The sequence below is a fragment of the Trachypithecus francoisi genome, unplaced genomic scaffold (genome assembly GCF_009764315.1).
Source record: "Trachypithecus francoisi isolate TF-2019V2 unplaced genomic scaffold, Tfra_2.0 Lachesis_group6, whole genome shotgun sequence".
NCBI lineage: Eukaryota > Metazoa > Chordata > Mammalia > Primates > Cercopithecidae > Trachypithecus > Trachypithecus francoisi.
Window position 1 is genome coordinate 40,611,849 of NW_022681471.1, and position 13,332 is coordinate 40,625,180.

General features: G+C 39.4%; 1 protein-coding gene across 1 annotated transcript in view; it reads left to right on the forward strand.

Moving 5' to 3' along the window:
• Positions 1-13,332, forward strand: part of TRPC5 (transient receptor potential cation channel subfamily C member 5) — a 194,687-nt gene that overhangs the window by 98,221 nt on the left and 83,134 nt on the right. Inside the window, 1 exon segment of the mRNA XM_033201482.1 lies at positions 12,915-13,251. Within this exon segment, the coding sequence (XP_033057373.1) occupies positions 12,915-13,251 (337 nt within the window).

The following is a 13,332-nucleotide window of genomic DNA, read 5'->3' on the forward strand; positions in this document are numbered from 1 at the left end:
GATTTTTTCCATCTCTGAATGCTCTAAGATCCCAAAGTGTGGCTCATGACAAAGCAGTGAGCTTTTCCTAAAGCTAAATAGATCCAGATTGAATGACTGTCCTTTATTCCATCCTTTCTTTTATAAAGTGGTGGTAACAGGAGATCAAAGGGATGTGGGCTTTTCTCATGTCCTTACTTGGCAAAACAATCTGCTGATTTGGAGTGGAGTGGCCTTAAGCACTCTGTGAGAGCCAACCATCTGGGAACCTGACATGTTTACCATCTGTACCATTTATGTGAGCATCTGAACACAAACATTATTGTCCTGTTACTTGTTTCATATAAGTTAGGCTAGTATCCCTTCAAAAGAGCTCCTGCAGGCCAGAATCATGGCTGGTCTCTCTTGTGATGACCCTCTCCCACAGGCCACACGGAGCTGGACACAGAGCACATACTCCAAAATACTTGTTGAAAGGCCTAAACTGAATCACATTAATCTTGCACTTCCCTTACAGTAAGCAAGTCAAATTCTATTCTGCCTTGAGTTAAGCATGTGAATCAGGCATTAAATCCTATTGATCCTTTAGACAGCTGTAGAAACAAAAGTCACATACAATAGACTGGTGAAGGGCTGGGAAGATAATTCTCTTCACTGAATTCTCTTCTCTTCTGAAATTCAGAACTCTGCTGCAGTGAAATCAAAGCTATTTTGCTAGTTTTCTGGGAGAGGGGTGGTCTCTTTCCAGTAGAACCTGACATTATTCCTATCAAGAAATATTCCTAGGAGGGGCCAAGAGCCATTGGTCCCTCCATTGACAACACAGCTTTATGTCAAAGAAAGCCAGGGCTTTTCCAAAAGTTGTGTGCAGTAAGGAGAAAATACAATAATGTTCAGCTCTTGTCTGGGAGTATTGGAGAATTGAAGCATTGCAGAGGGAAAACACCCGACAACTGCAGTGAGGGTCCTAGCTCATTTGTGAAGAAAAGATTTAGACAGATTAAACAGGGGGATTCCATACAGATCTGGCCTGGGGCGGGCCCCATCACTTCTGGGCTTTACTAGCCTTCAGGTTCCTTAACTGGCTAATATGATATACCCACTATAAGCTGTTAAGGTAGTTGATAGTTTTGTATATTACCACTTCCTACAAACATGAATATAGTTTCAATGCTTTAATCCAAAGCAGTAAATGATGTGGGCATTTCAATCACTGGCGGCAAGGCCAATGGGGAAGATACTGGGAAATTTAGCTTTCTGCATGCCTCCGATCATACCATCCATGGATTGTCAGAGAGTGCAGTGTTTAAAAACTTGGTCTATGGAATCAACTAAGCTAGTTCTCCAGTCCTGACTCCACCACTTACCAAGAAATGTGACACTGGGCTCTGTCTTGTCAACTGCAAAATGATATAATTCTATATCTGCCATTAGCATTGATGTGAGATGATGCATATAAAAAATCCAGTTCAGTTTCTGGCACATTATAAGAGCTCAATCTTTGATATTTAATCTTCCGATGTTAACAGTAGTTCCTGATTGCAATTCCCAGGAGACTTGTCTTAGCTACTAGACTCTCTTCACACACTAAGAAAAGAAGACTTTGGGAAGAGAGTATTTCACCAAGATTTATCTAGCACAAAGCTATTTATTCAATCACTCATTCAACAAATATCTATTCAGCATCCATCTTGTACCAGGCATTTTGCAAAACGTTCGGAATATAATGAAGAATAAGACAAGCTCCTAGTCCTTGACCAACACTCAGTCTTATGGCTTTTAAGAAGCTGGCCGGGTGCGGTGGCTCACGCTTGTAATCCCAGCATTTTGGGAGACCAAGGTGGGCAGATCACGAGGTCAAGAGATCAAGACCATTCCGGCCAACATGGTGAAACCCCGTCTCTACTAAAAATACAAAAAATTAGCCGGGCGTGGTGGTGCACACCTGTAGTCCCAGCTACTTGGGAGACTGAGGCGAGAGAATTGCTTGAACCTGGGAGGCGGAGGCTACAATGAGCAGATATCATGACACTGCACTCCAGCCTGGTGACAGAGTGAGACTCCAAATCAAAAAAAATAAAAATAAAAATAAAAAGAAGAAGCTGCTAGAGGCCGGGCACAGTGACTTATGCCAGTAATCTCAGCACTTTGGCAGGTCTAGATGGACAGATTGCTTGAGCCCAGGAGTTCAAGACCAGGCTAGGGGGATAATATGGTGAAACCTCCTGTCTACTAAAAATACAAAAATTACCTGGGTGTGGTGGCACACACCTGTAATCCCAGCTACTCGGGAGGCTGAGGCATGAGAATTGCTTGAGCCAGGGAGGCAGAGATTGCAGTGAGCTGAGATCGTGCCACTATACTCCAGTCTGGGCAACAGAGTAAGAGTGTCCCAAAAAGAAAAAAAAAAAAAGAAGAAGAAGCTATATTCCTTAAACTTTTTAAGCCCCTGAGGAAGGGAATTAATTGGGCAAGTGCTATCATTTGCACTAACCCACACACAAATGGAACAACATAGCCTCCCATAAAAAGTTAAAAAGTCACAAGGGAAAGTACTTCCAGAATGGCAGAGTTCTGAAAATCTACTCTTCCACAAAAGCTACGAGACATTGGAAATTTTTTAAAATTAACTTTTTCACAATTCTGGAAATAACCAAAAGTTTACAACAATCAGAGGAGCATTTACTCAAGTAAAATAGCTAAGTTTTGGTAAGAAAAGCAGGTTTTATGATATTTTAATTTGCCCAATTCCGATCTTCCTTTACCCAGCTCAACAGCAGCTTTGAAAACCAACAGCCAGGCCGGGCTCAGTGGCTCACGCCTGTAATCTCAGCACTTTGGGAGGCCGAGACGGGCGGACCACTAGGTTAAGAGATCGAGACCATTCCGGCTAACATGGTGAAACCCTGTCTCTACTAAAAATACAAAAAATTAGCCGGGTGTGGTGGCGGGTGCCTGTAGTCCCAGCTACTCAGGAGGCTGAGGCAGGAGAATGGGTGAACCTGGGAGGCAGAGCTTGCAGTGAGCCAAGATCGTGCCACTGCACTCCAGCCTGGGCGACAGAGTGAGACTCCACCTCAAAAAAAAAAAAAAAAAGAAAAGAAAACCAACAGCTTTGGAACCATAGTAGCTGTAAAAAGCAGCAGCCTGGCACCCACTGGAGGGGAGCACACTGGTTTTGGAGCACCCCAGATAGACCCATCTCCAGAGAACTGTCATTATATGACCTGTCAAGCAACTTCATTAAAAAGCCCAATTCTCAGGACTGGTGTTCATATGATCTGACTCAGTACCAATAGTTCTTTTCCTGGGGGCATTTGTTTAAAAAAATCAGCAACAGTTGTTAATATGAAGGCTGCCTGAGGCAGTAGATAACAATTGGGTCAAACAATAGGCTAAACAAAAAGCAATCGAAATCCAGCAACATATAAAAAGAATTAGACACCATGACGGAGTAGAATTTATCCCAGGAATATGAGGGTGGTTCAACATAACAAAAATCGATCAATGTAATACATTACATTAATGAAAGGAAAGACAAAACTATGCATGATCATTTCATTTGACACAGAAGAAACATTTATCAAAATTCAACAAACTTACATGATAAAAACAAATGGAAAACTGTGAATAGAAGAGAATTTCTACAGCCTGATAAAGGCCATCTATTAAAAACCCATAGCTAACATCACACTTCATAGGAAACTTGAAAGGTTTTCTTCTAATATCAGGAAAAAAACAGGGATGTCCAGTGACAGCACTTTTATTCATCATCATACTAAAGATTCTAGCCAAGTCAATTAGGTAAGAAAAAGAAATAATAGGCTCCCAGTTTGGAAAGGATGAATTAAAATTGTTTCTATTCACTGATGACATGACCTTGTACAGAGAAAATCCTAAGGTATCAACAACAAAAATTATTAGGGCTGATAAATGACTTGGGCAAGGTTGCAAGATAACATACAAAATCAATTGTGTTTTATTCAACAAAAATTATGGAAGGCTGATTCCCTGATTCATACATCATGAAAAAAGCCAATTAGATCTATAACTAAATTTGTTGAGATTTTGTCTTTTGACAGTTTCTATACACTAGCAATGAACAATCCAAAAATGAAATTAAGAAAATGATTCAATTTACAATAGCATTAAAAACAATAAAATACTTAGGAATAAATTTAACAAAAGAAGTGTAAGACTTGTACACTGAAAAAAACAATAAAACATTGTTCAAAGAAACTAAAGAAGATCTACATAAGTGGAAAGATATTCCATGTTTGTGGACTAGAAGACTTCATATTGTTAAAATGGTAATATTCTCCAAATTGTTCTTACCTTTATGGCTAACTGATTTTCAACAAGGGTGTCAAAACAATATAATGGGGAGATAGTAGTGTTTTCAAAAAGTGCTGGGACTAATGGATATCCACATGCAAACAAATACAATTGGGCCTCTACCTCACAAAATATGCAAACATTAATTCAAAACGGATTAAACACCTAAATATAAAAGCTAAAGCTATCAAACTCTGAGAAGAAAACAATGATGTGAGTCTTTGTGACCTTGGATTGGGCAATGATTTCTTAGATGTGACAACAGTAAGTCTGTCAGATTAGTATCTATGTAGGTTCAGTCAAATCCAACATGGATTTGAGTTATTAAACCATATAACCCTATACATATACACATACATACAATATACATAGAAGTATTATTACTTTGCCTTTATAACAAACCCAATTTATAATTTTTAGCATTTATAATGTTTCAGTTTATAATTTCAGCATTTAAGCAAAGAGATTTTAGTTCCCAAAGTTGGGGAAAATGACAAAACAATAAGGGAAGAAAGAACCAGGCCTTAGTGCCATATATTTTTCTCTTGAGATTGTAAGGCAGAGTCTCCTTCTTTCCAGAACACTTTATTATATTTCACTTACAGATCTAATTTTCTGTGTCAAAGTATGATTCCCATGCAGAAGCTCTAACCTAAAAACACACACAAAAAAAGTTGTCTTCATTGTACAAACATATTCATCGCTTTAACGAGATAATAAGGGAACAAAATTTAGAATTCAAGCTAAGTAAGAATACTGTTTCAATGAACATGCCCCTAAAATAAACCAGCATTAGCAGTTAATTTATGCGTTTAGAAAATCCCAGTTCCCACCAGTAAAAATATCCTCAGTGACTAGTGCACCTTGAAAAAAATCTGGCATACTAAATAAATAATGTTCATGTGGGAGCCAGGAGCTGGGTAAGCCTTGCCTTTAGACTACTCTGTGACTACAAAAATAAAGCCTGCACTTTTGGAACTAATAAGCCTTCACTTGTCAGTATGATAAAGAGTATTGCCCAACTAAACTTTGCTCCCACTGGTTCAGTAGTTACTTATTTCTACCTAAGCACTTACCTTCCGATTTTACCCAAGTATTTAAAACCGAAAGAAAAAAGCATTATATTTCAGCACTACTTCACCCAATTACAAAATGAGTCATTATTTTTAGCTTCAAGTCACAAAAAAAATTAACAGGTTTTACATTAAAGTTAAAAATTGCTAAAAGTTACCATTATAACCTGTAATTAAAACTGCTAAACATGAATTTGCATGCAAGGTATACAAAAACACTAAAAAGTGTTTTTCTTAAAAATTATAAGAAGGCATAAAAATGTACATTTTGCTTAAAAATAAAAAATTGTCTTAAAATTAAATAAAATAAAGTGGATGGTTTAAGCAAATTATATAGACACTATAAAACTAATCCTGCAAATAAAACTGTGTGTAAACGTATGAACTAAACTCAAAAGAATATTATATTTCTTTTCTGTAAATTAAACACTAAAATAAAAGCACCACAAAGTTTTCTTAAAATGCTAATCTACTGTTTAGCAAAACTTGTCAAGGGTTATAACGGGTATGTAAAAATCTTACTTCATGGTCAAACTGGTTAAAATTAAACAAAATTATCTATACGGTTTCATTAAAATTAAGTTAACATTAATAGCAAACTAATGTAAGGGTAAAATTTAACTTTCTCTCTTAAACACAATTTTCATATAATTGAAAATGTTAATAAATGGTTTTTGGTTTTCCAGATTGTTATCTCATGATTTTGGCAAAACAAAACAAAACAAATGGAAAAACAACTTATGATAATCTGAAGTTCTATTTCATAATATCAAAAGTTTTAAATTTTAAACGTATTTAACAGCCTTCTCAAAATCAAACTTTACTTTCAAGTTTGTTTTTCCTAACCCCTGGCTTTTGGGTGCTGCACAGGGCCCCTGAAGCACCCAAAAAAGAGGTAAACAGGATTATTTGGCAACATAAAATTGCCAAAATAATGTCTAATATATTATATTTTAGGGAATATTATTAACATATGTTTCAAAACTGTATGGAATGTCTAAAGTTCTTATGTCTGAATATGTGCTATTAACCACAATTAAAGTTGTTATGGTGGGTTATTGTAAACCACAAAAATAACCAAATTTCTTTGTCAATTGTGTTTCTATCTGTATCCAAACTGGACATTTTGTTATTTACAGACAATTGTTATTTTGTTTTAATTCTCTTCAAAACATTGCTTATATTCAAGCTGTGGAACTTTAACAAGTGCTCTCAAATGTGGGTTACTCATAACAACAACAAAACACACAGAACTCATAAAAAGCTAAAATGTTTATAAATATCAAGCAAAACAAAGGTTTATAAAATGGAATAAACTAATAAAAAACAAAAACAAATTTTTACCTTTTACTTAGAACACTGCTAATCTTTATCTTATTTTCAGAGTCAAGAAAACTTGTCTTAAGCTAGCTACAGCCTTTAACAACTAAGTAAAGTATACTCCTGTGAATAGAATTTAAAGCATGTTTGTTTCTCTCTGCCTAGTTCCTCTAGAATTTAAAAACTAGTTACAAGTAGGCCCAGCACGGTGGCTCACGCCTGTAATTCCAGCACTTTGGAGGCTGAGGCAGGCGAACCATGAGGTCAAGAGATCAAGACAATCCTGGCTAACACAGTGAAACCCCGTCTCTAATAAAAATACAAAAAAAAAAAAAAAAATTAGCCGGGCGTAGTGGCAGGCGCCTGTGGTCCCAGCTATTTGGGAGGCTGAGGCAGGAGAATGGCGTAAACCCAGGAGGCGGAGCTTGCAGTGAGCTGAGATCTCACCACTGCACTCCAGCCGGGCGACAGAGCGAGACTCTGTCTCAAAAAAAAAAAAAAACTAGTTATAAGTATACTTAAATTACGATATAGTTATAAGAATCTATTTTATTTTCTAACAGAAAAAAAAAAAAACTGGTTATTTTACCAAGGCTTTGACTGCAGCGGTGTGCTCTCCTTTAAGGAATCAAACTTGACTTATGGAGCCAATAAAACCTTGGAAACTGGCCTCATATTTTGTGTACACAGTCCCTGTACAGGGTTTCTGATCTGTAGTAAGTAAAGAATGTCACTTTCTGACAGGCCAGGAACCCCAAGTTATCTTAAAAGCTCAAGAAGAAACGAATTCACCCAACTCATAGGTATTTAATGGTACAAATCCATGGCTGGGTTTGGCTTTAACAAGTCTTATCTCAAATTCCTTCTATATAACAGAGTTCCATCAAAGCCAATTTAAAAGGCCTGTGTAGCAAGTAATTATTCTTGCTGCACTGTATACAAATAAGCCAAATATAATAAAGCAAACCAGTCCTACTGTAATTTGTCTTTTAATAAAAATAGGAAACTGCAAAGTAAAAATTATGTTTCAAAAACTATAGCACACCTGTTGTTAAATTCTAGTCTTGCCTAATGTTTTTCAATTTTTATTATCTTCTACAGTTTAAATTATAAATTTTATTATCTTCTAAAGTTTAAATTATATCTGTTACCGAAATTGACTCCTCAATACATCACACTCAAGTCAAAGCCTATAGAGCTGAGAAAGCAACCTCTAACAGCCCAGAAAAACGTCCTAACAACGTTAGAAAAAAAAAAAATCTTAAGCTGGAAATAATAAAAGTCAACAGAATCATGGCCATTTCACAGACAACTATCCAAAAACATCTACAAACGGTGTTGCTCCTGCAGTCAATCCAAGACCAAAAAACTATCTGCCTCACCATCAGCAGGAAGTAGCCAGAAAGAACACGTCGCCCCTTGTCCTTTTATAACTATAGGGTCTGGAATGACAGAGCAGGACCACCATCATCTCAGACAAACACCGCCCCTTTAAGTTCCAGCTGCCTTTCCAGCTTCATGCATTTCAAGGAAATCACTTCTTTTCTAACTACAAGCAGCCAGAAAAGAGCAGACAGTAAAACACAGATAAGATGGCTGGGGCACAGAGCAAGGCAGGGGAAAGTCTCTTGGGTAACTGCCAAACTTCACCCTCATACAATGGGCCCCAGTAAAACAGTAGGCCTTAATAAGCACATGCCTTTCACTTCAGGTACACTAAGATAGGGAAGCTAAAAGCAGACTCCAGGGATATGCCTGCAGCTGCAGAAAGATGTAGAGGAATAGACACACAACTCTCCCTCCCAGATAAGCACAACAAAGAGACACAGAAGCAGTCCAAGCCTCTGATAAACTCTCCCACCCTGAATCCTTAAAAACTCTTAGTCTGTAAGAGATTGCGACTTCTGGCCTAACTCTGTCAGACGTCCCTCCCAGGTTGAAAATAAACCTGTTGACTGTCGAGCCGACCTTCTTGTTTCTCTCCTCTTTCCTTAATCCTTACAACAACAAAAACTACAAATTGGGCTTCATTAAAATAAAAAATTACTGCTCCAGGCTCTGGACAGTTTGGCTTTTTGTGCAGTGAGGCATCTAGTGGGTACACACTCTGCAGTTTTTCTTGTAATTCTTCTTTCTGAGGCGTTCTTAGAATTGACTAGAGATTGATTAAATAACCTGTCAAATGCGAACTGCAGTGTGCAAGCAGAATCAGGATTGTGCTTTCAAAGCTCACAACTGTGTTTAGATTAGATACTACATGGTGGCTTAATAAAAATTTCCTTTATCATATTCTAATTGCAGTTTGTTCTGCCAGAATCCACACCACCCTACACTACTTCTGTCAGATATAAAAATAGAAGATAAAAACCTGTCCAACTTTAAAATTGCCCAGCTTGAGCCAAATTGAAAATCAGAGCAGAGGCATTGAAGATAAAGTTGGATGGTATATCCACTATTAAAAGAAGCTTCACTTCTGCATTTGTTCCTTAGCAGAAAGTGATTTCTGGGGTTGGAGTTCTTGGGAATACATAAGGGGAAGTCACATGAGGTCATCAAGACCATTACTGAAGAGCTCTAAATGTCTGTTTGGTTCAGGCTGATGCAGTAGCATAGGACAGAGATTGGCAAACTACAATTTGCTGCCTGTTTGTGTGAATAAAGTTTTATTGGCACACGGTTAAGCCCATTCATGTACATATTGTCTATGGCTGAGTTTGCACTGCAACAGCTGAGTTAGGTAGCTGCAACAGTGACAGTGTGGCCTGCAAAGCCTAAAGTACTATGTGGCCCTTTACAGAAAAATTTGCCAATCCCTGCCAAATAACATCAGTATTTGATGTCAATCTGGATATCTCCATTTAGATGTCTCATAGACAAATCTAGTTTGACAGGTTTAAAAAGGCATGCACTTCCATAAACCCGTTTCATCTTCAGTGTTCCCTCTCTCAGTTAATGGCACTACCATCACCAATTCACCTGAATGAGAAGCCTCCCTCCCCTTTACCTCCTGCACCCCATCCATCAGCACATCCTGCCAATTCTACCTCCTCACTGTATTTCAAATCTGACCACGTCTCTCCATTTCCACTACCATTTCCTTAGTCTAAGTCACCATCATTTTGTTTAAGATTGGCAACAGTTTTCTAACTAATCTTTCTGCCTCTAGTTTTGACCACCCTCTGCTTCTAATCCATCCTCCACCCAGTAACCAGAAGGATCTTTTCAGCATCTAAATCTAATTTTCTTACATGCATAATAATATATGTAGCTAAGATTTAATGAGCCTTTACTGTGTGCCAGGCATAGTTCTAAGCATTCTGTATGTAGTAACTGATCTTAATCCTCACACCGACCCTATAAGGTAGATATTATTATCTCCATTCTTTAGAGGAAGACATTAAAACAGAGTAGAACTTGTTCAGTTACACTGTTAGTAAACAACAGAGCCAGTTGTAACTGCTTTATTATACTACTCTACACACACAGACACACATACACACACTCACACACACTACTTATGGCTTCTCATTGCTCTTAAAATAGTCCATACTACGGTTATTTATTTATTTATTTATTTTTGGAGATGGAGTCTTGCTCTGTTGCCCAGCCTAGAGTGCAGTGTGCAGTGGCGCAACCTCGGCTCACTGCAACCTCCACCTTCTGGGCTCAAGTGATTCTCCTGCCCCACCCTCCCGAGTAGCTGGGATTACAGGCACACACTACCACGCCCAGCTAATTTTTGTATTTTTAGTAGAAACGGGATTTCATCATGTTGGCCAGGCTAGCCTCAAACTCCCGACCTCAAGTGATCTGCCCTCCTTGGCCATTATTATGATTATTGTGATTATTATGATTATTATTTGAGACAGGGTCTCACTCTTTTGCCCAGGCTGGAGTACAGTGGCACTATCTCTGCTCACTGCAGCCTCTGCCTCCTGGGTTCAAGCGATTCTCTTGCCTCAGCCACCTGAGTAACTGGGATTACAGGTGCACGCCAACACACCCCGCAATTTTTGTATTTTTAGTAGAGACGGGGTTTCACCATGTTGGCAAGACTGGTCTTGAATTCCTGGCCTCAAGCGATCTCCCCGCCTCGGCCTCTCAAAGCGCCAGGACTACAGGCATGAGCCACCGTGCCCAGCTGAGTCCATACTATTTTTAATGGCCAAAGACCATCGTCTTGATCTTCTCTAACCCCTGTTTACCTCTCCAGCCTGGTCTCTTGCCATTCACAGCCTTGCAATTTAAGCTGCAGCCACCCTGACTACTGTAGCCCCCCCCACACAAGACAGGCTCTTTTTCACCTCTATGCCTTAGTCATGTGATCGTCTCTGCTCTGGCTGTTTACTCTCTTTTCTTCTCCTCTCCCACACCTAGGCAACTGTTGCACATCTTTTAATGCTCCAGGCAGGTATCACCTACTCCAGGAAGCCTTCGCTAATCTATCCAGATTTGTCCCTCCTTTGTGCTCCCGTTATGCCATGGTCATATCGTTTCCGGTGCCCTTACTATACAATTGTGTAACTCTCCTTTTGTGCTTCTGTTTCCCTCAGTAGAATGTGAGCTCCCAGCAGTTCTTCTACTGCAAAGTTCTTGCTTTACTGTTTGACTTTTCTGTATTTTCTTGGACTTCATCATCCCAGCCTTTGGCATAGGCTACTATGGCCAAAAAAAAAGGTAGAAAGGGACTATAGGATTTTGTCTTTTTGTGTATGAATGTGTGGAAAGGAAGTGTGAGGACATAATGTAGTTCATAAATATGTTTGGAGGAAATGAGACCACAGGATGAAAACATTTTAGAGTTTATTTTTGGTAGTTTCATACCAGTAATCTTCTTTAGGACAGGCTAGACCCCAAAATATGTAATGGCTCTAACACAACAGAACTTTCTCCGTGATGTAACAGTCCAAAACAGGTATTCTTGTTCAGCAGGCTAGTTCTGCTAACACGGTTATTGAGGGACGGGGGCTGACAGAAGCCCCTAGATCACGCCAGGTTATCACATCCCAGTCAGTCAGAAAAGGAAAAGAACATGGAGGAGCACACATGGGAGACTTCTATAGGCCAGGCCAAATAGTGCCACACAGCATTTCCCACAGTGAGAAATTAGTCATGTGGCCACACCTCACTGCAAGGGAGCCTGGGTAATGTAGTCCAACTATGTGCTCAAGGAGAAGAAGAATGGTTCCTTTGTACTAGTAAGCTAAATGGTGCAGCTCTGTTTAACCTATCCCATGGGAAGCTGGGGTTGTCAAATGTAGGCAGTATTTAAAATCGTGGTTGACAGCTGAGCTCCCTGTTGAGTCACTCACCAGGAGTAGCAGCTGGATAATGATTTGCAATGCTGATGATTCCTTAATTATTAATCACTGACACTTTGTAGATTGCCTTTGAGTAAAATCCCAGCTGGGTTAGTATGCAATAGCGTAATGCCAGCCCCCCAATATTTTTTCCTCTTTTGCATGTCTAGACTAGAGACGGTGTTAAATAGATGGCACAGTAGCAACCTGATTCATTATAAGCTAACCAAGAGGTGCTCAAAACAAAATCAAGAATAATAAAAACAAAATATAAAAGGAAACTCATTTTCATTTCAAACCCTAGCTACAGGCATGGGCTTATTCCCTGCCAGTTTATGTTTGCCCAAACAGAGTGCACATTGATGATGACCTCACGTAGACTAAGGGAGTGAGCAGATGTGAATCAATTTGAAATGAAATATCTCCATGGTTCTCTGCTAAAAGGCATATAAGTTCCCAGGAGAGTTTGTAAAACAGCTACCCAGGCTCTACTACCTCCTCCATCCCCACCCCAGAGTCTCATTTAGTCAGTCTGTGGAAGGACCTGGGGATTTAGATTTTTTAATATTCCCTAGATGATTCTGATATAAAACCACTTTTGAGGAAACACAACTCTGACAGGGTGGGAGGGACAATAGGAAGGCATGCCAAAGCATGAACCAGACAGAGTGATTTTGTTTTAATATATTAAAAAGTAATGAACACTAAGGAAAATCTAGTTTCATATTATGACATGTAGAGCCATCTCTGGGGTTAGATGCATTCACAGGAACCTAGAAAACAGGCCTCTTCTGGGGATTGTCCATACAACCCCTTGCCAGAACTGACTGTAAACTAGGAGAGGTATATGATGGTAGACTTTCTCCTGGACATTCCAGATGCCTAACTTGTTTTCTTCTTTTCCCAGTTTGTTGCTCAGCCCAACTGCCAACAGTTGCTTGCCACCCTGTGGTATGACGGCTTCCCTGGATGGCGGCGGAAACACTGGGTAGTCAAGCTTCTAACCTGCATGACCATTGGGTTCCTGTTTCCCATGCTGTCTATAGCCTACCTGATCTCACCCAGGAGCAACCTTGGGCTGTTCATCAAGAAACCCTTTATCAAGTTTATCTGCCACACAGCATCCTATTTGACCTTCCTCTTTATGCTTCTCCTGGCTTCTCAGCACATTGTCAGGACAGACCTTCATGTACAGGGGCCTCCCCCAACTGTCGTGGAATGGATGATATTGCCTTGGGTTCTAGGTGAGTCAAAGGGACCAGGAGCTATGGCCAGACTGCCTGATAGTCCTGTTTAAATAAACTACTAGAACAGGCAGTCAGACT